The 24,166-nt window shown below is 38.7% G+C and overlaps 3 protein-coding genes across 3 annotated transcripts; 2 read left to right on the top strand and 1 right to left on the bottom strand.

The window, feature by feature from the left end:
- Positions 1-1,050: 1,050 nt before the first annotated feature.
- On the top strand, positions 1,051-1,815 carry LOC128491728 (olfactory receptor 10J4-like). Its single transcript, XM_053464042.1, has one exon. It carries the CDS (start codon positions 1,051-1,053, stop codon positions 1,813-1,815), a length of 765 nt encoding a protein of 254 aa, XP_053320017.1.
- Positions 1,816-8,362: 6,547 nt separating this feature from the next.
- LOC128491727 (olfactory receptor 10J4-like) lies at positions 8,363-9,325 on the bottom strand. The gene has a single exon (XM_053464041.1). The coding sequence runs from the start codon at positions 9,323-9,325 to the stop codon at positions 8,363-8,365; it is 963 nt and encodes a 320-aa protein (XP_053320016.1).
- Positions 9,326-15,805: 6,480 nt separating this feature from the next.
- LOC128491726 (olfactory receptor 6M1-like) lies at positions 15,806-16,564 on the top strand. Its single transcript, XM_053464040.1, has one exon. It carries the CDS (start codon positions 15,806-15,808, stop codon positions 16,562-16,564), a length of 759 nt encoding a protein of 252 aa, XP_053320015.1.
- Positions 16,565-24,166: the final 7,602 nt, after the last annotated feature.

The raw sequence follows: 24,166 nt of genomic DNA, 5'->3' as shown, positions 1-24,166 counted from the left end.
ATCTTTTTAATGTGATGTCATTTTACAGCCTGGGTGATCTCAAAAAATCATTTTATTGAGGTTTTTAATGTTCTATCAAATCTTTGGTCATATCAGTCGTGCTTTATTTAACAGAATTCTCAACTATGTGTTAAAAAAAAGGGGGTCACTAGTCTGCCGTCCACTTCAGATTTGTGCTGTTAGTAAAACGAGTCTGGTCTATATACCTACATATACTGTTTTTTTATGTACATCAAGTATACATAATGTGGGTTTATTATAGAATGGACTTATTTCATCAAATATTAGGTAAGTATTTTGGTTCTTCTCATCTACAGACAGTGTTCCCTCAGAAATCTCATGGTGCTGCCACAACCACAAGGGATTCTGGGTAGTCGCATGCAAATAAGGTCAACAATTATCACCTTTTGCCTCTATATCCCACATTATACATGGATCCCTTAAAAGGTCCTTCCTTGGAGCACTTTTGATACAAATCAACCATTGCAGATCAGGAGCACCCTACAAGAGCTGCAGTTGTGGAGATGCTCTGACCTAGTCATCTAGCCATCATAACATGGCCTTTGTCAGAGTCGCTCAGATCTTTATGCTGCCCATACTTTGCTGCTTCTAACACGTCAACTTTTGGGATTAAATGTTCACTCGCTGCCTAATATATACCCCCACCACCAACACCACCAGATGCCATGATAGCAAGTTGTCCATGTTGATGATGCGCTTGCTCTAAATGTTGATTGGTGTAAGTTATATTGCTTATTTTAGAATTGTTTGCAGTGATATCATGACCCGCTACTGCTAGCAAGTAGTAACAATTACGCATTTTGTGTTTCAGATATTATATTATCCATGCATTTATCTTTACATAAAAACATCTTGGAGCAAATTACAAACAAGACAGTGATCAAGGAATTCTGGATTCTGGGATTTGAGAACATTCAAAACACTAAATATTTGCTTTTTCTTTTGTTTCTAATGATTTATGTTTTAACCTTATCTGCTAATTTCACAATCATATTACTGATCTCCTTAAGTCATCTTATCAACGCTCCGATGTACTTCTTCCTCAGCCACCTGTCTTTCAGTGACAACCTTCTCACCACGACCATTGAACCTGAAATGCTCCAGATAATATTACGAGAAGGAAGCGCTATTTCTCTGTCTGGATGCTTTATTCAGTTTTATGTGTTTTCTTTATCTGGTATTAATGAGTGTTTCCTCCTCACCGTGATGTCCTACGATCGATATTTGGCCATCTGTAACCCATTGCGTTATTCCTCCATCATGGACTTTAAACTTCGTATTCTTCTTGCATCTTCATGTTGGGTTTGTGCAATAATTATTTCCTTACCACATATTGTTCTTTTGCAGAAGATGACATTTTGTGGGTCAAATATTATTAACCATTTCTATTGTGACCTGCTTCCACTTCTCAGACTTTCTTGCTCAGAAACATCGACTATTGAAACTGTAACTACGATCAACTCTCTGCCAATATTTTTTCTACCATTAATTGTTATCTCTGTGACGTATGCGAACATCATTGTCGCCATCCTCCGGATCTCTGCCTTGGCTGGTAGACGAAAAGCCTTCTCCACCTGCAGCTCCCACCTGATCGTGGTCTGTATGTATTATGGGACGTTGGTGTTTAATTATCTGGTTCCATCTGAAGGACAATACTTAGGGTTACAAAAAATAGTTTCTGTGTGTTATACTATTGTGACCCCTCTATTGAACCCTCTTATATACAGCCTAAGGAATGAAGAGATTAAAAGGACAATAACAAAGCTTATCTTTAAAAACAAATTATACAAATAAAAAATTATGTACGATTTAACTTAAAAAATCAGCTTCAAGAGGAAAATGCTAGACTTGTACATTCGGATTCGTAGGAATTGCAAATTTACCAAATTTGGATAAATTCACAGAGTCGTATAAAGCACCGAAAACGAGGTCAGACCCCCACATTTTTCTTCTAAAATTTGTGAGTCCATATTAACATTTAATTTTTTTTCTATTTTTTTTCAAATAAATATAAATGAATAAGTAAAATTAAAGACATAATTGTGTACAGTGCAAATAAACATATATAAATACAATACGAATCTAAATTTGATATACCTTTAATCCTAAAAGGATGGACTCTCAATACTATATATTCTCACCCTCAGAAGAAAAAAAAAAAAAAGAAAAAAAAAAAAAAGGAAAAACAAAGAAAGAAAGAAAGAAAAAGAAAGACAAAACCTAAGGGGAAATTATAAGGAATTATAACATATAACTGTACCAACACAATGCGACCATTTTTTTAATTTGATTTTAGGCTAAAAGCCATTGTTCTTTTTGAATATGTTTCACCCAGATCTCTTTCCCATTTCTCCATATTGGTTAATGAAGCCTTAATGTTTAAATTATCTTTTAGTGTTCTTATTCGGTATAATCATTTTGATTTGTGTTGTTTACTAAAGAAATCCTCGAATTGAGGGGAGTTTATAAAATGCTTTCTTCTTATATAATTAAATAATTCTGATGTTGGTAAGTTCCATTTCTTTCTTAATTGAAACCATGTCAGGAGCGTGATCTGCATCGTATATATCCGATAAATTATTCATATTCACTTGTTTCCATTTGCTTAACCCCTTAAGGACAATGGGCGGTCCCTAAACCCATTGAAAACAATGCATTTTGAGCCCATACGTGTACGGGCTTTGTCATTAAGGGGTTAAATCAATATCCTTTAAGTAAGCTGTCAACACATCAATTGGCGATGCTAATAAGATTTTTTCCTTCCATTTTCATACACTTTTTAAATTTAATTATTGTTTTTGTCATATCATTTACAATTAAATTATCACTCTTTAAATGGTTTATTATTTCATTGTTCATCCAAATAATATTATAAGGGGTAGATAAATGAACTGCCTTTTTTTCAATCTCAAACCATGAGATGTTGTTATTATTAGGTCCGTTCCATAGTAAGAAGTGTGCAAGCATACGATTTTCATTACAAAATTACATTCTGGGAGGTTTATTCTGCCATATAAATGTTGTTATTAGTTTTTGAAAAAGAGATAAAATAGAATACGGAACTCTTGGGGGTATTGCTTTTCAAACATAAACTATTTTTGGAATATAATATGCGTTTAATCCATTTATTCTTCCTATCTAAGAGAGTTCTAAGCCTTCCACGCCCTGCGATCTTGTTGTCATCTTTTCCAATAAATAGGTATAATTACTTCTAATTATCTCTTTAATATTACATTTTATTTTTATACCTAGATAATCAATACTATCGTTATTCCAATTTACATCGTCATTGATTTAGCTTGCTCCTCTTAATACCTGAAATTTCTATTGAGTTTCTAGTAGATTATGCCAATGGTTCTACAGTAAGAATATACAGGTGAGGGGCCAATGGACAACCTTGTCTAGTGCCATTGCCGATCTCAAAGCTTTCTGATATAAATGTAGTCCCTATAATTCTAACCGTAGGAGATCTATACAATGTCAAAGTATTTTTTTAAATACTCCCGAGATGCCGAAAGCCTCCATTGTTTCAGATAAAAATAACCTATCGACACAATTGAAGGCTTTTTCTGCATCTAATGCAATGAATGACGTGTGCTTAGATCTTTTATTTGCTAGGTCTAGGTCAAATCTATTATTTTACGGGCATTATATGTTATTTGTCTGCCCATTATAAAGCCAGCCTGGTCTGGATGAATTAAGTCTGGAAGAAAATTTGTAAGTCTCTTTGCCAAAATCTTAGAGTACATTTTTATATCAATGTTTATACGTGAAATAGGTCTATAATTGGATATAAAGCTTGGATCTTTATTGGGTTTTAATATCGGACAGATTAAGGCTTTCAGCATCTCGGGAGGAAAGGGGTGACCCATTGTGATCTCCTCATAGGATTTCATTAGTAATGGAAAAATTATATGTTTAAATGTTGTAAAAAAATAAAACGGTATAGCCATCTGGTCCTGGTGCTTTTTTTCTATCTAGTTTCTCAATTATATTCTTTATTTCTTCAAATTGTATAGGAGCATTTAAATTTCTAAGTTAATTGGAGATAGTTTGGGTAGATTTAAAGATTGGAGATAGTTCTTAATTTTTCCTTGAGATTTAGTGGCCGCTGTTAAAGTATACAGAGATTTATAGTACTCTTCAAAACATTTTGCTATTTGTTTTGGGGATAGAAAACAACAATTGTATTAATAATGTTTTTTTTTCTTATAATTTATTTTGTTAGTTAGCTATCTACCCACTTGGTTATTTCCATGGTACCAATTCTGTTTCATTTTTAGAAGTCCTCTATTTACCTGTTCTTGTAATCGATTGTTTATTTCTGATCTTATTTGATTAAGTTCTACCTTATCGATCTTGTTTATTTTTCTTGAATTTGGCAATTTGTACAAAGCCGCGAAGACAAGACCAGATCCCCCACGAATTGGACAAAAACAAAGCAAAAGGCTGCAAATTGTCATCTGAAATTCAAAGGTCCACATTCCCTCACACTCTCCCTCAATCTCACTTTCTCACACTCATTCTTGTTCACTCTCACTCTTATGATCATGAAATGTTTCCATACTTTCTTTAACCCCTTAAGGACAATAGGGGTTATTACTCGTAGTATATTGTGGGACAATGGCTATTTTAACATTTTTCGGTGTTCCTGTTTAGCTGTGATTTTCTTCTTTCTCATTTCGTGCTCCCACACATATTATATATTGTTTTTTTCAGGACAAACAGGGCTTTCTTTAGATACCATTAATTTTATCATATCATCTAATTTACTATAAAAAAAATGGTAAAATATGGGGATTTTTTGTTAAAAAATTACTTTTTCTCACTTTTTAAACAAAAAACTTTTACTCATCTGCAAAAACGAATGAAAAAACCTACTAAATAGATTCTACTATTTGTCCTGAGTTTAGAAATACCCAATGTTTTTATGTTTTTTTGCTTTTTTCTGCACGTTATGGGGCAATAAGTACAGGTAGCGTTTTGCTATTTCAAAACCTTTTTTTCCAAATCTGGTAATTCTTCCCCCCATGTGCCATTTCGGGTATCTTTGAAGCCGGCCAATGCAATTTACCCCATCAAATCATATATTTTTAAAAACTAGACACCCCAAGGTATTTCACATGCTGGTAATTTAACCCTTTCCATGCACTAATTTTACCACCAGCCTTTGTGAAACTTTATGGTAGTAAATTTTTTTGTATTTTTTTCACACACGTTGTACTTCAGGTATAAATTTATCGCTCCTGGTATATGTCCCTGTCAAACAACACCCCAATATGTGTTCAGTAACATCTCCTGAGCGCAGTGATACCCCACATGCATGGGTTTGTTGGGTTATTTGGGAGGTAAAAGGCCGCCTTTGTGAGGTGTGTATTTTTTGGCCATTTAGACATCTGATCCTACTGCCCCCATGTCCCATATTTGGGACACCTTTGAACCCGGCCAATTCAATTTATCCCATCCACTCATGCATTTTTTAATACGAGACACCCTATGGGCATTTGTAATGCCAATATTTTAACTCTTTCCATGCTGGAATTTTTGTAAAGATAAAGAATTTTAGGACTTGCTTATTAATTTTTTTTTTTTTTTTTTTTTGGTGACAGTGGGGATTTTTATATGTTACCATATTATTTTTATTTTTTTTAAACATTTTTTGTAATTTTTTTTTAAAAAAATTTTTAATTTTTTTTTTTTTTTTTTTTTACTAATCACTCATTAGTGAGCTGGGCTCCATTGACCTTGCATGGTTGGATGCAGTACCTGCATTCAACCTGCAGGAGGAGCTCGAGAGTTCACAAGAGGGTCTGGATAGACCCTCTATGAACTCATTTCTATTGTTGATGCCATCCTGTGAATGACGGCAACGTCATTTACAGGATGGCACTTGTGGTTGCTCTTCGGAGCAATCACAAGGTGATCGGGGTAGGGGGGTAGTGTTGCTGACATGCCTCGATATTGAGGCATGTCAGTAACACCATTTATGCTTAGGAAGCGATTCAGATCGCTTCCTAAGCTGTTTTAGCCGGGCGCCGCGAACTTTCATGATCGGTGCGGCGGCGGCCATTTTTCTTCCGGGGCTGCCCTCCCCGGATCCACGGTCAGCCTCACTTGGGAGGCTTCCGTGGATGCTGCAAAGCCGCCGATCGCGGCGATGCAGCTATTTAACGGCAGCCCGTACATGTACGGGCATTGTCGTTAACCCGTTGCACGGCAACCCCGTACATGTACGTGGATTGTCGTTAAGGGGTTAATGGCAACTTCGACTTCTGTCGACCACTTCCAAATCTCATTCTGCATCGCCATCAACTTCTATACTATCTTCAATCTCTAATCTGCATTTTCCTTCTTCGTCCACATCTCCAGACATAACCCGGTAATTTGCACCAAAATGGAAAGTGTCAATTTAGAGCAATGTGGCAGCACTTGCGGTGACATCCTCTCTTCCAACTGGAAGACGTCACTGCAGCACCACCATTTTGGAGTTATGCTGAGCTAGCCTAACTCAGAATTGCCCTCACCCGTTATAGTTCCTGAAATCCTGGCCTCCTCCCCTCCATAGCATTTCTGTCTACCTGCCAAATTATCTTCTATTGTCCTAACCCAAGCTTGTTCCTGTCTGTGCAAATCTTCCTCATTCTGTTTAACCAGCCTGCCTCAGTTCTTCAACTTGCCAGCCATATGTCTCATTGGGTTGACATGAAACCCTGGTGGTAACTCAGTACCACAAGGCTCAGTTGAAGGTAAATGGTATTATAATAAGTGAAGACTATCAACTGCAATTGCTATAATCTATCTACCTCATACATGGGGTGAGAGTATAATGGATTGAAAGCTCAATTCAAACACATTCAAAAAAAATGTTTTTTCTTCTTTGTTGATTAAACTTTTCATATCTAGATGAAATGTGATTACATGTTTCTGTTTTAGAACTTATTTGAAACTTTTTTTTAAATGCAGAAATCTGTTTTTAATGTTGCCTGGTTCATATTTCTACCGTAGAAATCTCAGTAGCACTCCCTAGTGTTCTCCTACAGAAAGCATTTCATATGTACTGTGTATATCTAGAAAATATATAAATATTTGGTATTTTAAGCACATACGATGCAGATTTAGTTTATTTAGAATTTGTCGGCAAAAGTTGGGTACCTTTAAGTTTTTTTTTTTTTAATTCTGTCTCAAAAGCATCTGTTCTCTGTCTTTTGTTTTGTTTGGATTAGGATGAAGCTTCGCTCGAGCAGTGTGTCCTGCCACATCCAAGAAATAAGAAAAGATTTGATTAGATGGCGAGCCTAACAACAGGAAACAGAAATCACTAAGACACTCACACACACACACACACACTAACACCATGCATTCAAAACCAAACAAATTAGTTTATCAGGATTACACCTATAAATGTAAGAATAAAAATAAGAACCAAATCACTGCATCATATACTGAAATGTCTGCATTTTTCCTATTGCATGCACGATGGTCCTAGAATAATGGATGTCACCCTCTGTCTCCTGTCTGCATGCTTTATTCAGTTTTATTTGTTTTCTGCATCTGGAGCTAATGAGTGTTTGCTCCTCACTGCGATGTCCTATGACCGATATTTGGCCATCTGTAACCCATTGCGTTATTCCTCCATCATGGACTTCAGACTTTGTATCCTTCTTGCAGCTTCATCTTGGGTATGTGGTTTAGTGGTTGCTTTACCACAAATTGTTCTTCTGCACAAGATGACATTTTTTGGGTCAAATATAAAAAATAACCATTTTTATTGTGACCTTCTTCCACTTCTCAGACTTTCTTGTTCAGACACATCAGCTAATGAAAAAGTAATTGCTTTAGGCTCTATCCCAATATTATTTCTACCAGTAATTTTTATCTCTGTAAATTATATAAAAATCATTCTACTCGATTAAAGCCTCATTTGCATTGCAAATGTTATTTGGTGGGTCCAAACGTATGATTCAACCTATGGGAGCCACAGGAAATGAGGCTGGTGAAGAGTCGTGAAGACAAGATCTTTATACTCCATTAAAGCCTTTCAATAACATTCACCTTCGATTAAGCCTTGTACAAAAATGCGAGAAACAAGACCTATACATATACATTTATTTAAATGTCTCTAAGTCAAACATCTGAAGGACTATTGTGTTAACAAATAACCATACCTGCAAAAAAATGTGAAATTGTGATAATTAGTAGATAATGAGCACAACAAAATCTAAAGTCGTCATCAAAGCCTCTCTCGGTTTAAGGTAAATAGAATACATGTTAAAGGTAGTACATGTATGTTATTAATATCTATGGGCAGGGAAAAGAAGTTAAATCGTACATAATGTTTTATTTATATAATTTTTTTAAAGATAAGCTTTGTTATTGTCCTTTTAATCTCTTCATTCCTTAGGCTGTATATAAGAGGGTTCAATAGCGGGGTCACAATAGTGTAACACACAGAAACCATTTTTTGTAACCCTAAGTATTGTCCTTCAGATGGAACCAGATAATTAAACACCAACGTCCCATAATACATACAGACCACGGTCAGGTGGGAGCTGCAGGTGGAGAAGGCTTTTTGTCTCCCAACTGAGGTGGAGATCCGGAGGATGGCGGCAATGATTTTTATATAAGTTACAGAGATAACAATTACTGGTAGAAATAATATTGGGATAGAGCCGATAGCAATTACTATTTCATTAGCTGATGTCTCTTGACAAGAAAGTTTGAGAAGTGGAAGAAGGTCACAATAAAAATGGTTAATTATATTGGACCCACAAAATGTCATCTTCTGTAAAAGAACAATTTGCGGTAAAGGAAAAACTAAACCACATACCCAAGATGAAGTTGCAAGAAGAATGCAAAGTTTGAGGTCCATGATGGAGGAATAACGCAATGGGTTACAGATGGCCAAATATCGGTCGTAGGACATAACGGTGAGGAGCAAACATTCATTAATACCAGATACAGAAAACACATAAAACTGAAGAAAGCATCCAGACAGAGAAACAGCGCTTCCTTCTCTAAGTATAAAGCGGAGCATTTCAGGTCCAATGGTCGTGGTGAGAAGGATGTCACTGAAAGACAGGTGGCTGAGGAAGAAGTACATCGGAGCATTGATAAGATGACTTAAGGAGATCAGTAATATGATTGTGAAATTAGCAGATAAGGTTATAATATAAATCATTAGAAACAAAAGAAAAAGCAAATATTTAGTGTTTTGAATGTTCTCAAATCCCAGAATCCAGAACTCCTTGATCACTGTCTTGTTCGTGATTTGCTCCAATATGTTTTTATGTAAAGATAAATGCATGGATAATATAATATCTGAAACACAAAATGCGTAATTGTTACTACTTGCTAACAGTAGCGGGTGATGATATCACCGCAAACAATTCTAAAATAAGCAATATAATTTACACCAATCAACATTTTGAGCAAGTGAATCATCAACACGGATAACTTGCTATCATGGCATCTGGTGGTGGTGGGGGGATATATTAGGCAGTGAGTGAACATTTAATCCTCAAAGTTGGTGTGTTAGAAGCAGCAAAGTATGGGCAGCATAAAGATCTGAGCGACTCTGACAAAGGCCAAATTATGATGGCTAGAAGACTAGGTCAGAGCATCTCCATAACCGCAGCTCTTGTAGGGTGCTCCTGATCTGCAATGGTTGATTTCTATCAAAAGTGCTCCAAGGAAGGACCTTTCAAGGGATCCATGTATAAAGTGGATATAGAGGCAAAAGGTGATGATTGTTGACCTTATTTGCATGCGCCTACCCAGAATCCCTTGTGGTTGTGGCAGCACCATGAGATTTCTGAGGGAACACTGTCTGTAGATGAGAAGAACCAAAATACTTACCTAATATTTGATGAATTGCATTCCACAAATAAGTCCATTCTATAATAAACCCACATTATGTATACTTGATGTACATCAAGAAAAACAGTATATGTAGGTATATAGACCAGACTCGTTTTACTAACAACACAAATCTAAAGTGGACGGCAGACTAGTGACCCTCTTATCTTTAACACATAGTTGAGAATGCCATCTTTCTGTTAAATAAAGCACGACTGATATGACCAAAGATTTGATAGAACATTAAAAACCTCAATAAAATGATTTTTTGAGATCACCCAGGCTGTAAAATGACATCACATTAAAACGATTTAGGAGCCAATGTTCAGGTTGACCACCTTTGAGCTAAAACTTACCATACAAATTAAATGTAAATCAGAGAATTAGGAATAAAAACTCACCTCTCGCCTATACATTTTAAATGCATTAAGTCTGTGCATCCGTGCTGTGAATGTATTTATACCTTTTCTAGATATACAGAGCAACCCTGAGGAGCTTTCTGTAGAAGGACACTAGGGACGGGTATACTATAGAGAGTTTCAAGGCAGGACGCTGCTATACATTGTACAAACAACAAATTGCATCATTTCAGAAAATATTTAAATGTTAGATTGTAAAAAGTAGAAAAATAAGAGTTATGCGTCCCCCTCTTTCAAACAGTGTATTTACAATTTAGAATGCGGGTTGCTATATTTTGTTGCATGTGTTTATATGAAACATGGAGGCAGTGGAGAAGGAGACAGAGAGTGACATTCATTATTCTATGACCAGGGGCCCGAAATCTAATCTAAACGGCCGCTGGGTGCTGATAATTTAATACTTTTTTTTAAAATTTAATATGGCAAGCCGGATTGGCTATTAAATGAAAAAAAAAATAGTATTAAAGCAGCGCCGGCAGGCGGCATCAGCACCCAGCGGCCGTATGCGATGGCCGCCAAGTGATGGGAGCAGCGTGAGGGGTGAAAGCTCCGCCCCCTCGCACTCACCTTTCACCCCTCACGCTGCTCCCATCGCTACGCGGCCATCAGATTGTTGGAAATCGAATCTAAACGGCCGCTGGGTGCTGATGCTGCCGGCCGGCGCTACTTTAATACTTTATTTATTTATTTTTAATATGGCAAGCCGATCCGGCATATTAAATAAATACAAAAAAGGATTAAAGTAGCTCCAGCCGGTGGCATCAGCACCCAGCGGCCGTTTAGATTCGATTTCCAGCAGTCTGATGGCCGCATAATGATGGGAGCAGCGTGAGGGGTGAAAGGTGAGTGCGAGGGGGAGGAGCCACTTCACTTGACTTGCCCCCCAGGCCTTAGGCTGCCAGCCCTCCCCTGTCTATGACCATGGGACATGCAGCAGGACAAATACAGGCAGTTGAGTTTGGCAGATGCCTACGATTTATGCAGTATATGGTCTTCACCTATCAATAACATTCACCTTGGATTAAGCCTCCGGGTACTTAGTGACCTGCATGGCTTCGAAGAAACCTATTAAGACACAGAGCTAGCCAGCACCGGAACTGGTGAAGAGTCGTGAAGACAAGATCTTCATACTCCATTAAAGCCTCATTTCCATTGCTAATGTGATTTGGTGGGTCCAAATGTATGATTCAACCTATGGGAGCCACAAAGCTAATTCTATGCATCTTACTATGTCCTCTTCTTGTCCCCATATAAGGGTTAAAAAGTATGAAATACTTTGTATTGCGTCTTCTACCCACTTAGGCATTTACTTACTTAGACATTTTAGTACCTGTATCCACCATGTACAGGTAGGATTACTCTTTTTATAGCTTCTTTCAATGCTTTGACGTTTCTTTTGGACTGCCTCCTTTCCTTTGACCAAAGATGATCTCTGAAAATGCCCACTAACCACTTATATAATCACCCACCTTATCTGCCACCCATCAAATAACCTTATTAACCCCTTAATGACAAAGCCTGTACATGTACAGGCTCAAAATGCATTGTTTTCAATGGGTTTAGGGACCGCCCATTGTCCCTAAGGGGTTAAGTAAAGTTAGTAAAATTACCCAATTCCCTATTGCTAGTCCCAGCAGTCTGAGAGCTGTGGACACATAAGAGAGAGTTCAGAGGAGAGCTACAAAAAGGTAGGGTTTGTAGGACATAAATTATTAGGACAAATTAAAGGATCTTAATATATACGGAGACAGGCGGCGATAGAGTTTATCTAAAAATCTAAATATTGAAAGGGATTTAACAAAGTAGACAAGCTTATTTGAAAGGAGGAGCAAGAAAGATTAGAACAAGAGTTCATGGTCTAAAAGTAGAAGGTCAGAGGCTTAGGGAAGTTCATCTTCAGTGAAGATAAATGGAACAGTCTTCCAGCAGGAGTGGTGGAGGCTAATGCAGTGATGAAATGTAAACATACATGGGATAGACAGAACGCTATCCTTAATATAGGACCTGACCAAAGACTGATTAAACCCCTTACACCAGAAAAAAAATGGGCAGACTACACGGGCCAAATGGTCCTTATCTGTCATCGAGTAGAGGTAATGACGCTGGAAGAAAGTCACAGTTCATGAGCGGAATGAAGATGGAAGTTAAGGGGTATCTGGGTAGGAGGGTAGAGATGTAGGGGGTGTAGAGTTGTTCAGGGCTTTGTAGGTCAGGGTTAGACATTTGAATTTGATTCTATGGGGAGCCAGTGGAGCATTGGCACAGACGAGTAGCAGATGAGGAACAGTGAAGGGGAAAGATTAGTCTAGCTACAGTATTGCGGATGGATTTGGTGCAGTGAGAGAAGGAGAGCAGGGAGAGCAGTTAGTCATTACAAAAATAGATGAACCAACTGGGTGGATAAATTATCAGGTAACAGCGGACAAGAAAATGGAAAGTTACAGATCAGTCTTAATCCTTGGCAAATACTGGTGGTCGTTCAATGTGGATGTGCCATAGAATTCGTGTTCGTTTTCATGTTCGCCTGAAGACGAATGCACAAGTCTTGTGACAATGGCTTTTGTAAATAAACCGGCTGCGGACTTTTTTAACCCACATTGTGTTCTGTGTGTTTATTTGGGGTCATTGAGAACGGCATAGCCCAGAAGTCGAGGCTACACTTGTCAGTTGTTTGATGGGGTAAATTGAATTGGCTAGCTTCAAAGATGTCCTAATTGGACATGGGGGCAGGATGACCAGATGAAAAAATGATTTGAAAACAGCAATACACTACTGGTACTTATTGTCCTATAATGTGTAAAAAAAGCAAAAAAACAAAGCCTAAAAAACAAAACCTCAGCACAAATATTAGTTTATATTTAGCAGGTGCTTTCATTAACTATTGTAGATGAGTAAAATATTTTTCAAATAGAGGCAGAAAAAGTGTGGTGGTGTCACGCTACCGGCAGGGAGATCCGCTGGGTCCCCCGGCCGGCAACGGCAACCGCCGCGAGGTAGGGGGAAACCCCCCGCTTCGGTCCGGCAGCCGCAGCTGCCGCGAAGAAGAGGGAGACCCCCCGCTTCTGAACGGCAGCAGCAGCCGCTGCGAGGTAGGGGAAGACCCCCTGCTCCCGCACGGCAACCTCAGTCCCCGCGCAGAAGGGGGAGACCCCCCGCTTCTGCACAGCAGACGCGGCCGCAGCGGAGAAGGGGGAGACCCCCCGCTTCTGCACGACAGGCGCAGCCGCCGCGGAGAAGGGGGAAACCCCCCGCTTCTGCACAGCGGAGGCAGCCGCTACAGATTGAGGGAGAACTTACCTCATCCACGTCGCGTTCCCAGCAGCTTCAGCCAGAGCACAGGTCCAGCTCTGGTGTCCGGACGCGTTCTTCTTCACGCCACCTAGTGGCGCCCGCGGAAACTACATCTACTTATATGGGAAGATTGCGTAATCGCCAACCACAAGATGGCCGCGCAGGAAGTGACGTAACGGCACTTTGAAATTTTGGCGGGAAATCTCCAATTAGTGCCTAACTTCCTGTGCCTACTTAAGAGACTTCAGAACACTGAGACCTTGCCTTCTGATGGTCGTGCCTATCTCGGTAGTGCCTTCCCAGTACGCGTATTTCCTGCTTGTTCCTGTTATTTGACCTCGGCTTGTTCCTTGACTATCCTGATCTCCGGTATCCTGACCTCGGCTTGTTCCTTGACTATCCTGACCTCGGCTTGTTCCTTGACTATCCTGATCTCCGGTATCCTGACCTCGGCTTGTTCCACGATTATCCTGCTCTCCGGTATCCTGACCTCGGCTCTCTGGACCATCCTTTGCCAGTCCTACCTGACTTCGGTGTCTCTTCTGTACGCTGTGTCGTGACAGGTGGTCATTTTTTTCACCATATTTTAATTATTTTTTTTATAATAAAATAGATGATATGATCAATGGTATGGTATGATAATCTAAAGAAACCCATTATTGTCCTGAAAAAAAAAAATATATATATATATATATATATATATAAATTTGTGTGGGTGCACTAAATGAGAGAGAAGAACATTACAGCTAAAAAGCAACACCGCAAAAATGTTAAAACAGCCATCGTCACAGAATATCCTAAAAAAACAATCTTGTTACGAAGGTGTTAAACCTCTTTTTCAAATAATGCAGTTTGTTTCTTACATACAGTAGGCATAAGAAAGAGTCCTTTTTGAAGCTCTCTATAGGATACCCGTCCCAAGTGTCCTTCTGCCCAAGGCTCCTCATGCTTACGGTGAATATCTAGAAAAGGTATAAATATCTTCACAGCATAAAGAGACAGACTTAATGCATTTAAACCTGGTCAGCAGAAGGGAGGTGAGATTATTACTCAACATTTTCATATCTCTGATTCCCATCCGCTTTGGAAGGTAGGTCTCAGCTCAGAGGGGGAAACCTAGAATATTGACTCCTGGAATCTTTTTAACGTGATGTCATGTTACAGCCTTTTATTTCGTTCTGGCATTTGAAATGTTTGGTCATATGAATTATACTCGTGCGTTTGAGTTGATTTAAGAGAAAGCTGGTATTCTGAATCGTGAGTTAAAATAAAATGGGGCCACGTCTTATACTTTACACTCTTTATATTGATGTAGATCTCGTTACTCCCTTTCTCTACATGCAGATGAAACACGTGTATACTATAGAACTGAATTGTTTCCTATATGTGTTCTGTCTAAACTTCTTGGACTTTCCTTGCAATTTCAATTGTGGTCTTCAGGTTCAAACCAATGATTGTCCCATAGTGGTTTTTATTGTATACATTTTCTGTGGAAAATACCCCATTACAGTAGAATTTGCCAAAAGCGATGTGGATGTCAGTGAACCCATCAGGAAACTGGAATTAACAGTTTAAATAATTAAGGGTTCCTCCTTCTGTCTGAAATCCATCAATGGGTCAAAGTAATCCATCATCACCACCCATGCTTTATGTATCTGAGAAATAGACAATGCCTTCAATGATTCTTACATCGCCTCTGAATAATACCATATTGGAGGGAGGCTTCAGACTCCTGAGACGGTAAACAGATAACACGGCGATAATACTTTTCTAATTAATATATTTTATTCTATATTCTAGGTGCATTTCTGCGTCTTTTCACTGTGGGGATGGGAAAAGAACAACATCTTCAGCAATTACATAAGTAACTGACGTATTACATTTATATAAGATAACTATTTCAGCTATTGTGACCTATAAATCATTGTGTCTATCACTTCTACTGAGTGATGTCATACCCTGCTGCTGTCAGCAAATGATAACATTTTTGTGTGTCAGATAATGTATTTATATTCATGTATTTATCTTCACATACAAACATCTCGGAGCAGATTACAAACACAACAATAAACACAGAATTTTTTATTCTGGGATTTCCAAACATCCACAACACTAAAGTCATTCTTCTTCTTTTGTTTCTCATGATTTATATTTTAACGTTATCGGCTAATTTTACAATCATATTACTGGTCATCGCATGTCACCACATCAACGCTCCGATGTACTTCTTCCTCAGCCACCTGTCTTTCAACGACATCCTTCTCTCCACAACCATTCAACCTGAAATGCTCCATATTATATTGAGAGAAGGAAGCTCTATTTCTCTGTCTGGATGCTTAATTCAGTTTTATTTGTTTTCTGCATGTGGGACCAATGAGTTTTTCGTCCTCACCGTGATGTCCTATGACCGATATTTGGCCATCTGTAACCCATTGCGTTATTCCTCCATTATCCACCTTAAACTTTGTGTTCTTCTTGCATCTTCATGTTGGGTTTGTGCAATGCTTTTTGCTTTACCACATACTATCCTTTTACACCAGATGACATTTTGTGGGTCAAACATAATAAACCATTTTTATTGCGACCTTCTTCCACTTCTCAGACTTTCTTGTTCGCAAACATTAATTATTGAACGAGTAAGTGCTGCCAACTCTATCCCAATATTATTTCTGCCATTAATCTTTATCTTTGTAACTTATATAAACATCATCGCCGCCATCCTCCGGATCTCCACCTCAACTGGAAGACAAAAAGCCTTCTCCACCTGCAGCTCCCACCTGACCGTGGTCTGTATGTATTGTGGGACCATGATGTTTAATTATGTGATTCCATCTGAAGGACAATACTCAGGGTTACAAAAAATGGTTTCTGTTTGTTATACTATTGTGACCCCGCTGCTAAATCCCCTTATATACACCCTAAGGAACGAAGAGATTAAGGCAACACTAGCAAATCTTATCTTTAAAAAAAATCTATAAATAAAATGTATGTATGATAAACCGCTATGAAAGCAGAGCCAAAAATAGTCATTGCTGATTTAAGTATGAACAGCCATGTTCCTCTTTCCTACCCATGGATATCAATAACATTAAATGACTACCTTTGACATGTCCATTATTTACAGATTATCGGGAGAGGCTTTGATAAAGTCCATTGGGTTTTATCTGCTAATTATCTCTCTCCAGTGTTGGGTTGTTTTTTTTGCAGATATGGTTACCGGTGAAAACATCCGTCCCACAGACTGAGACTGTATGAGATGTTAAATAAATGTAAATGTGAAGGTTATGTTTTCTCTCAGTTATATGCAAGGATCGATCCCTTTCAAGTACTTGTGGAATTGAGTTAAAAACACATAATGAATTAGGAAATGGAAGTGATTTTCATAACTGATAAATGCGTATAATAAGGTTATACACTGCTTTGTGTGCCCACTATGTAGGAGGTGAGAGTCGGTTCTCACCCTATTGAGAGTGTGCCTTGACGTGGCGGGTGAGCTTAATTATGCTTTGGCCAATTCATATAACCAAAACCTCTCATTTATATTATGTTTATATATTAGGGTGAGACAGTTTTTGTTTTTTTGTATAACTGATAAATGGCTTATAAAAGTAAATAAACAGTAATGTTTTCAAATGAACCCAGACTGTCTTCATTGCTAAAAGGACATCCAGAAGAAGTCCACGTGCCAAACTCTTCCCACCTTGTCTCCCTCCATCTTATTTTAACCCCAACCCCTCACTATCTGAAATACAGTTTGCTTCACAGAATTATTTAGAAACTAATAGAGCTTTAAAAATGGTTTCTTCCATAGCTGGTTCTACCCATTTCTTGTCTGAAGGCTGATAACTTTAACCAGTATAGCTTTTCTTGATAGAGCTGACATTGGGGCTGTTGACATACAGAACCTTGACAGATGTAGCCTCGGCTTTCAGGCTATGCCATGTCCAATGACCCCTATAAATAAACACACAGAACACCATATGGGTCCAAAAAGGCCACAGCCAGTTTATTTACAAAAGCCATTGCCACATGACCTGTAAACATAAAGGTGAGTTAACACGACAATGACAAAACATTTACATCATTAAAACCTCATAAATGGTATCACCCAAAAGCTTACAGGGACTACAGGGCCAAACCATAAATGCCACTTATGGGAGAGCATACCGTGATGCCCCACCAACACCCGAGGTTCCAGCAACCACGCTCAGCCAGGAACCTCCACCAGGAACACCAGATACCACCCCTGGTAACCCGGGAAGCTACCGCCACAAGTCCATCCCTTGACCCCTGAAGCCTGATGGGCTGCCCCACACAAAAGGAAACCAGCTTGGTTGAAAAAGATGGCACCTAAATTACTGAGATATTCCCCTCTGCTAGCAGACAATAAATATTCCCCCACTCCAAAAGTAAGGGACTCCCCTGACAGATCCTTTCACCCCAGGGGACTTATCTGAGCTCTACACACCCCACTTGCCCCCCAAGCCCTCTAACCCCTTGGCTGACTCCCAGAACCTCCTAGACGAAGCCCAGAATGTTTGATAACTGAGGGTCTAGTTGTAGTAGGATTGAATGACTAAGCTCAATGAAAATAGCAGCATTTGTTTTCCCTAACAGGCATATAGCCCTCTGAATCTATCCTTTTGAATAATGTCTACAGGTTTATGGGAGATCCTAGCCTCCTCAGTGAGACTGAATCCTTATGTTTCTCTATAAAAAAAAAGAAAAAAAAAAGAAAAAGAAAAGATTCCAAGGACACTTTCCCACTAGGTAGGCACAACTTTCCATAAACCACATTACCTGGGTATTGTAGCTAAACATGAATGTCACGGAAGCCTACATGACTTGGGGGGGTGGCGCCTGGAGGCTGTGTTTCCCATTATAGACGGTGGACCCCTGGAGTGCATTACATACTCCGAACAGGTGACAGTGGACACTAATTACAGCACAATATCTGGTTCCCTTGCTTAGATTTATGTTTAAGTCACCCTGTACCTGATTAGCAGTACACAGTCGCAACAGTGAGAGGACCAGAGCTCTCCAGTTCCCAGTTTTCCCCTTCCGCCTGCCTGTCTGACCAATATTATTGGTTCTGATTGTAGGCTTGTGTAAGTTGGTGTGGTTTTCTGTTATAACTAATTTGCATATGATCTGCATATTGCTTTTTACATTTGGTGGGATGCATGCTGGTCATAACTCACTGCCAGACTACTGAAAGGCTGTTGAAGGCTGGCGGTTATTGTTTCCTCAATAAAATCAGTTCCTGTTATACCTCAATACAGGTTCCCTCTTGTTATTGAGGTAAGCCCTTGTCAGGGTGGTAAAGCGCTCTATTGCTATGTTTCTATATACTAAAGTGCCACCGAGGTTCCCAAAGAGCTGTGTTCCCTGCTGTCTTCGATGCTAGTCCTGCCCGCCGGTTTTATGTCCCTGGAGGCCAGTTGGGGGTACAGGTCATTCCCGTCACAATGAACTTTATGTGCAGGGGAAAAATTATCAAACTAATACATCTTATAAAAACTACCAAACATGGCATAATTAATATGCAACTGGTAATTAATAATTTCAGTACATGTAAAGCTGCGCAATAATTTACCTCTACAGACAAGGATTATATTTTAATTTAGGGCTATTGCAGGCACTGTGTACACTACACACATTCCTTCTCCCTCCCATCTCTCCTATCAGTTTTTTTTCTGCACCTGCACGCTCTCTCACACGCTGACTCTCTCCCCTGTTGCGCCCCCTCTTTTCTCTGCTTTTAGTATATTCTCTGCAGCTTCACACTCTCTCACACGCTGACTCTCTCCCCTGTCGCACCCCCTCCTTTCTCTGCTTTTAGTATATTCTCTGCAGCTTCACACTCTCTCACACGCTGACTCTCTCCCCTGTCGCGCCCCCCCTTCTCTGCTTTTAGTAAATTCTTTGCAGCGTCACACTCTCTCGCACAGTGACTTACACCCCCCCACACACACACACAAGGCAGTGGAAGTGGGAAAGGGTAAAAACAGGGCAAGAAGGGAAGGCTGTAGGTAATGGACTATGGGGATAAGGGCAGGGGCAAAGAGTGTTCGAAGGTAATAAGGGCAGAAGGCACAGGCATGACTGAGGGAGAGGGCAGTGGGCACAGAAACATAATTATTTTGTTTCTATATCATAAAAAATAACATTAGAATTTCGTCGGGAACCGAAAATCATACTGAAATTCATTGTTTTAAAATGAATGTGCCATTCATATGGAAAATCTCCGTAGAGGTATGATGATCGTTAGAATATTCTGAATTGGATGAAGACATTATATATATATTCATCCAGTTAAAACAATGAAACAATGTAATCATTAATTAATGGTAATAATAAATACAATTTGAGAATAATAATTATAAAATGTAAAATAAACTGATATTTTAGAGAAGATTCATGCAAGCACCATATGCGCATGTGCAGAAACGCTACAGGAGTCTATGAAGCAATAGAAAGTAATAGCGTTTACTGAGCGTACACCAGACATCAAAACCAGTTAGTTAGCAGGGAATGATGGAGTTGCTGTCAGAGCCCTTGTGCATGAATGAGAAGTGTGAAAAAAAATGCAAATTATTATTAAACATTTTTTTTTCTTTGCGGCAGTAAAGAAATATTAAGCATAAAAAGAGCAGTCTGTCTCTAATAAATCTAGCAGATTAAATTCAATGGACTTCATCAAAGCCTCTCTCTATTATCTGTAATACAGCCATAAAAAAGTGGTAAATCATACACAGTCTTTAATTTATATATATTTTTTGAATGCAAGTTTTGTTATTGTCGTTTTAATCTCTTCATTCCGTAGACTGTATATAACAGGATTTAACAGTGGGGACACAATAGTGTAACACACAGAAACCATTTTTTGTAATCCTAAGTACTGTTCTTCAGATGGAATCACATAATTAAACACCAAGGTCCCATAATACATACAGACCACGGTCAGGTGGGAGCTACAGGTGGAGAAGGCTTTTTGTCTTCCAGTTGAGGTGGAGATCCGGAGGATGGCGAGAATGATGTTTATATAAGTTACAGAGATAAAAATTAATGGCAGAAATAATATTGGGATAGAGCCTACAGCAACGAATATTTCATTACCTGATGTGTCTGAACAGGACAGTTTGAGAAGTGGAAGAAGGTCACAATAAAAATGGTTAATTGAATTTGACCCACAAAATGTCATCTTCTGCAAAAGAACAATATGTGGTAAAGCAAAAAGTACTCCACAGACCCAACACAACGTTGCAAGAAGAATGCAAAGTTTAAGGTCCATGATGGAGGAATAACGCAATGGGTTACAGATGGCCAAATATCGGTCATAGGACATCACGGTGAGGAGCAAACACTCATTAGAAGATGAAACAGAGAAAAAGTAGAATTGGGTGAAGCAGCCAGGCTTGGACATAACATTGCCTTCTTTCAATATAATCTGGAGCATTTTAGGTTCAGTGGATGTGGAGAGAAGGATGTCATTGAGGGACAGGTGGCTGAGAAAGAAATACATCGGAGTATTGATATGTTCACCTATGGAGACAAATAATATGATTGTGAAATTAGCAGATAATGTCAAAATGTAGATTATTAGAAACAGAAGAAAGAGGATGATTTTAGTGTTGTGAATGTTCTCAAATCCCAGAATCCAGAATTCATTGATTGTTGTCTTGTTCATTAGATTCTCTAAGGTGTTTTCATGTAAAAACGAATGCATGAATATTATCTGAAACAAACAAAAAAGGAATTGTTAGTTGCTGGAAGTAGCAGGGTATATCTTTGAACAAAAGGTTTAAAATAAATAATATGTCAACAAATCAAATAGTTAATTAATATATGTGTTTTAAAGTATATGTAAAATATCAATTACTTTCGAAAAAAAGAAATTATAAAAAACAAAAAAAGATATTTTATCATACAAACTTATTTCATCCCCTTTAATTTATCCCGCAATGTGTCGCAGGGCGTGTAGAGAAATACAGCCGGCAGACCGATGGCCCCATTTTCCCCGCATGATTGAGAATCAAACTATACACAAACTATATAAAATATTTAATTTTCGAATGTGAGAATCAGACAAAAGCATTTTTGAAATTTATGATATCACATTAAAAAGATTCATGATTTATCTTTTCTCCTTCTGAGCCAATACTTAGAAAATTGAGATAAAAACCATAACGAGTAATGAACTTACCTGCCTCCTGCTGATGAATTTTAAATGCATGAAGTCTGTCTATGTGCGCTGTGAATATATTTATACCTTTTCAAGATATTCTGTAGGAGGTCACTAGGGATGGATATTCTACAGAGGTTTTCAGGGAAGGACCCTTGTGTAGACAATGAACAAAGGGACAAATTCATCATTTCAGAGGCAATTTCAATTTGTTAGAATCTATAAACATATATCACATCACATTTAGAAGTTTTTTTTTTTGCCAGGAGATGAAGCCAGTATGTTCTGATATCTGTATATATGTTTGTACATAGTACTATATTGGGTGTATAGAGCCCTCAACAACTCTACACCCCCTTACATATATATCCTATCCAAATACACCCCTACCGACCCCCTTTGCTCCTCTCTTGACCTGCGGCTACCTTCTACCATTGCTACCTCTTCCCACTCCCGTATTCAGGATTTCACCCACGCCGCACCCCTCCTGTGGAATTCCCTTCCCCGTTCCGTCAGACTTTCTACATCATATCAACTTTCAAAACCTCTCTGAAAACCCACCCACAATATTCCTTCCCAGTATTCCCAACCATCATCATAATCAAGCCATCTTAAAAATCAAGAGCTTCAACACATCATCGGAACCAGATCAACTCATCCCCATCCAAGCAGTCCTCTCCTTTTGTCTCAATCCCCCTCAACCACCGACTAGATTGTAAGCTCGCAAATTGCAGGGCCCTCTTCTCCTTTGCACCAGTTTGTTATTGTATGTGTTATTGTATGTGTTTATAAATTGTTCTACTGGCTGTAACAGCGCTGCGGAATCTGCCGGCGCTTTATAAATAAATGTAATTTAATGTAATGTAACGGTTGTACCCTTACACTACCACCCAGTGGTGACTTTCGGTATTGCAGCATGTTTCTATTAACTTCCTGTTTCTGTACCAGTAGTGTTTCATTTTAGTTTTATACTATTTCCTGTTAGTAAAGTGATATGAGCTAGGCTAGCTAGGACCTTGTTCTTATTGGCTCATGATTGAATAGTCATGTTTGCATGCATTTGTGATCTGATAATTTGTGCAGATAATATATTTTCCTAATTCTTATTTTGTGTAGTTTATAGTAATTACTACCTTTGACATGTCCATTATTTACAGATTATCGGGAGAGGCTTTGATAAAGTCCATTGGTGGGTGTGCTTAATTATGCTTTGGTCAATTCATATAACCAAAACCTCTCATTTATATTATGTTTATATATTAGGGTAAGAAGCGCAGACAGTTTTTGTTTTTTGTATACATTGTACAGCCAATACACTGTTTCTTGCAGCATGCTTACACCTGTTTGGTAGGCCTCATATTATACATTTGTATTATTTGAGCCTGAGACTAGCTTAGCGCACCAACATTTTTTCTTTTCCCTGTTTGCACATATTTGAGGTTGTTGGCTCCTCATCAGTCTGGTTGCAGCTTGCTGTCCAGGGGTTAATTGAAAGGAGGTTTAATTGCACCTCCCCCACACATTAATAAGGTTTTGGTAGCCGTATAAACTGCTTTGTGTGCCCACTATGTAGGAGATGAGAGTCGGTTCTCACCCTATTGAGACGTGGCAGGTAGGCTTAATTATGCTTTGGCCAATTCATATAACCAAAACCTCTCATTTATATTATGTTTATATATTTGTTGCCAACTTTATTAGGGTGAGAAGCGCAGACAGTTTTTGTTTTCTGTATAACTGATAAATGGCTTATAAAGGTAAAAAAACAGTAATGTTTTCAAATGAACCTGGACTGTCTTCATTGCGAAAAGGACATCCAGAAGAAGTCCATGTGCCAGCCTCTTCCCACCTTGTCTTCCTCCATCTTATTTTAACCCCAACCCCTCACTATCTAAAATACAGTTTGCTTCACAGAATTATTTAGAAACTAATAGAGCTTTAAAAATGGTGTCTTCCATAGCTGGTTCTACCCATTTCTTGTCTGAAGGCTGATAACTTTAACCTGTATAGCTTTTCTTGATAGAGCTGACATTAGGGCTGTTGACATACAGAACCTTGACAGATGTAGCCTCGGCATTCAGGCTATGCCATGTCCAATGACCCCCTATAAATAAACACACAGAACACCATGTGGGTCCAAAATGGCCACAGCCAGTTTATTTACAAAAGCCATTGCCACATGACCTGTAAACATAAAGGTGAGTTAACGCGACAATGACAAAACATTTACATCATTAAAACCTCATAAACAGTATCACCCAAAAGCTTACAGGGACTACAAGGCCAAACCATAAATGCCACCTATGGGAGAGCATTAGACTTGGGCACCAGGGGGCTCTTCGTGTTTGTCTTCTCGCTCGTCTTCGGGAGGAAAAAAATCTTCGTATTCTGCGACTAT

This window comes from Spea bombifrons, chromosome 4 (genome assembly GCF_027358695.1).
Source record: "Spea bombifrons isolate aSpeBom1 chromosome 4, aSpeBom1.2.pri, whole genome shotgun sequence".
In the NCBI taxonomy this organism is placed as follows: domain Eukaryota; kingdom Metazoa; phylum Chordata; class Amphibia; order Anura; family Pelobatidae; genus Spea; species Spea bombifrons.
The sequence above is the reverse complement of the archived record's forward strand: the minus strand, read 5'-3'. Positions and strand labels throughout refer to the sequence as shown.

Excerpts from the sequence above, each read along its gene's own strand:
- LOC128491728 (XM_053464042.1), top strand. The coding sequence starts at position 1,051 with ATGTACTTCTTCCTCAGCCACCTGTCTTTCAGTGACAACCTTCTCACC.
- LOC128491727 (XM_053464041.1), bottom strand. The coding sequence starts at position 9,325 with ATGCATTTATCTTTACATAAAAACATATTGGAGCAAATCACGAACAAG.
- LOC128491726 (XM_053464040.1), top strand. The coding sequence starts at position 15,806 with ATGTACTTCTTCCTCAGCCACCTGTCTTTCAACGACATCCTTCTCTCC.